General features: G+C 42.8%; 1 gene segment (V, D, J or C); it reads left to right on the top strand.

Moving 5' to 3' along the window:
- Positions 1-1,333: 1,333 nt before the first annotated feature.
- LOC103583163 lies at positions 1,334-1,828 on the top strand. The segment is given in 2 exon segments: positions 1,334-1,388; positions 1,512-1,828. Coding segments are annotated over 2 exon segments (372 nt in total).
- Positions 1,829-2,990: the final 1,162 nt, after the last annotated feature.

Below are 2,990 nucleotides of genomic sequence, written 5' to 3'. Positions count from 1 at the left end.
TTGCCTTCCACCTTTTCCTCTATGTAGATCTTCTTTAATTAGGGATAATTACTCTTTGACCGAACCCCTGCCTCACCAGGGCAAAAATACAGACTCTGAGAACAAGGGCATCTATGTTATGGATTCCTCTCTCCTCTTACATTTTGGTTGATATAGGAAGCAGGTTTCTTTGTGCCAGGGCATCAGTGATGTTTCCCAGAAGCCCCAGGCTCCAGGACACTGAGGCTGAGTTAGTTGGTTCCACTTCCCCTGCTGCTGAATGTGCTGGGACACCCAAGGCCAAGGTACAGATGTGAGATATGAGGGTTCAAATCTGTGTCCACGTTTTAATTGGATCCAAGATATTTCTCCATGTACAACAATGCTGACTTGACAGGAAATACAGACTCTGTCCTAGAGGTGAAGATAGGAGGCTGGATTCAGAATCAGGGTGATGTCCCCAATCACTGCCAGAGTCCAACACAAAAGGAGCATTTATTGTACATGGCAAAGGACATGCACTGAGGTGCGGTGATTTTTTTTTGAAGTAATCAGGTCTGACATCACTAATCAACCCTGTATTCTAATGAACCATAGGAAATAATATCAAAGGACAGAACAGGAATTAGAATATGAAGGTCCCTACATCAAGAACAAGGCACAGCTCATTTAGTTTCTGGTATTAAAGGGACTTATGACTTTGTTTGCTTGTGGACCTGTTAGTGATGCACACAGTGAGGAATCATGATATGATATTTTGGCATCTGCAATGAGTTCTATGACCTTATTCTGATAATAACAATGGAAGAGGGAGATTACGAATAGCTTCTGAATATGTTTAACATACTCTTCTTAAATAGTCTTACAAAAAAGTCAACAATTTCACAATCACATAAGTGTCATGGGTACAGCCCAAAGTATTTAATTTTCCCCCACAAGATCCATTTCAGAGTAAGCTGAATATCTGACAGCACCACACTCTTAGACTTTACTATGTTTTTCCTACGCACAAGGGTGTTCTCCTGTAAATTTTGTAGAAAAACATTACTTCATGTAGTCCCCAAGTCCATTTCATGTTCTGACTATTGATCCAAAAATGTCCTTTTTAACAAAATTGTCTCCAAAAAGAGACACATTCTATATAGGCAAATCTGTGCTGTCCTGGCCTGTCCTGGCACATCTGGGGACACGATGCATGTTCTGAGTAACTGAGATGAGCCAGCCTTGCAGCTGTGCCCAGCCCTTCTCCAGCCCCTGTGATTTGCATGTTCCCAGAGCACAGCCCACTGCCCTGAAGACATATTCATAGGCTGGTCACACCCTGTGCAGGACTCAGTCCTTGTCAGGACACAGCATGGACATGAGACCACCTGCTCAGTTCCTGGGGCTCTTGCTGCTCTGGCTGTCAGGTAAGGAGGGAGGACACTGACAATTTAGTTACCCACTGTGGGAAGTACCCCCTTGCTCTACAGGAATTCCTCTTATAATGTGATTCATTATGTAGATATCTTTATTTTATGTTTCAACTTCAGCTGCCAGATGTGATATCCAGATGACCCAATCTCCATCCTCCTTGTCTGCATCTGTGGGAGACAGAGTCACCATCACTTGCCAGGAAAGTCAGGGCATTAGCAGTAATTTACACTGGTATCAACAGAAACCAGGGAAGTCTCCTAAGCTCCTGATCTATTACGCATCCAATTTGCAAAGTGGAGTCCCCTTGAGGTTCAGTGGCAGTGGATCTGGGACAGATTTCACTCTCACCATAAGCAGTCTGGAGCCTAAAAATATTGCAACTTATTACTGTCAACAGAGTAACAGTTATCCTCCCACAGTGTTACAAGCTTGAACATAAACTCACCAAGGAAGCAGATGTGTGAGGCTGGCCTGTACCAGCTGCTCCTTCTGGTGCCTTCATCTGTTGAAAGTGTTTCTCATATGCAGCCACACTTTGGAGATCATGAAAGGGCTTTGGTGAAAGGGATCAGGGAGCCTCTTATATTACCTTTCTTTCCTTATTCTCATCCCCAGCAGTACAGACATGACAGTGCCTCTCCTAATTTAATAAAGCCCAGAGATTATTAGTCCTGAGAAATCAGTGTAACACAATAATTTATGATTCTTATGGCAAAAGAAAACCTCTTCTAGAAAAAAGATGTTCAATACCATTAGCCATTAGGAAATGCAACTTAAAACTGTGATGACATACAACTACACAACAACTAGAATGGCTAAAACAAGAACTACTGCTAAAACCAAGTGCTGGTGAGGACGCACATTATCTGGAGCTCGTGTACCATGGTGGCGGGAATGCAAAATAGGACATAGGGACATTCTGCAGAAGTTTGCCAATTGCTTATAAAGTTAGACAGATGCTTACAAAAAAAAAACACCCCAAAACAACAGCAACAACAACAACCAAGGAGGATTTGTTTAAAGAGAGACTATTTGAGTTGAAACTGATACCTTTCAAATCCTGGGGAGTGCTAGTCAGGAATGAAGACACTAGAGACTGGGGATTCTCTGGTGATCCTCTAGAACCCAGAGCAGATCTGCCATTGAAGGTGCAGGGGGCCTAACCATATGGTCACCACAACTCTCTTTGGCCCACCACCTGTTGATTCTCCAGTCTTTGCCAGTTGATTTTCCCTGCTGCCTGCAGCACATCACCAGTTGATTCTCCAGTCCTCACCTCTGTCCCAATATTTGTCTACAGGTGCAGATAGGTAGTATTCAATCTTCCTTTCCAAATTTCTAATGTAAGGGGGGGTCTTCCAATGGGGAAGCCATACAGGGAACCATAGAAGAAAAAGGAGTTCTGGGAAATGTTTTTTCCGGAAGTGATGATGATAGAAAGTTGAATGCTGCCTGCCATTGTCACTATATCCCCAACTCTCAGCATTTTGCTAGGCAGGGGGTAAGTTTTGTATACACTTGGATTAGGTTCCAAATATTATCAACAAGGCTGGGATCACAGAAAAAAATCATTATTTCATAGAATAAACAAAAAC

This window comes from Galeopterus variegatus, unplaced genomic scaffold (assembly GCF_000696425.1).
Source record: "Galeopterus variegatus unplaced genomic scaffold, G_variegatus-3.0.2 Scaffold20187, whole genome shotgun sequence".
In the NCBI taxonomy this organism is placed as follows: Eukaryota; Metazoa; Chordata; class Mammalia; order Dermoptera; family Cynocephalidae; genus Galeopterus; species Galeopterus variegatus.
This window is presented reverse-complemented; position numbering and strand designations above follow the sequence as displayed.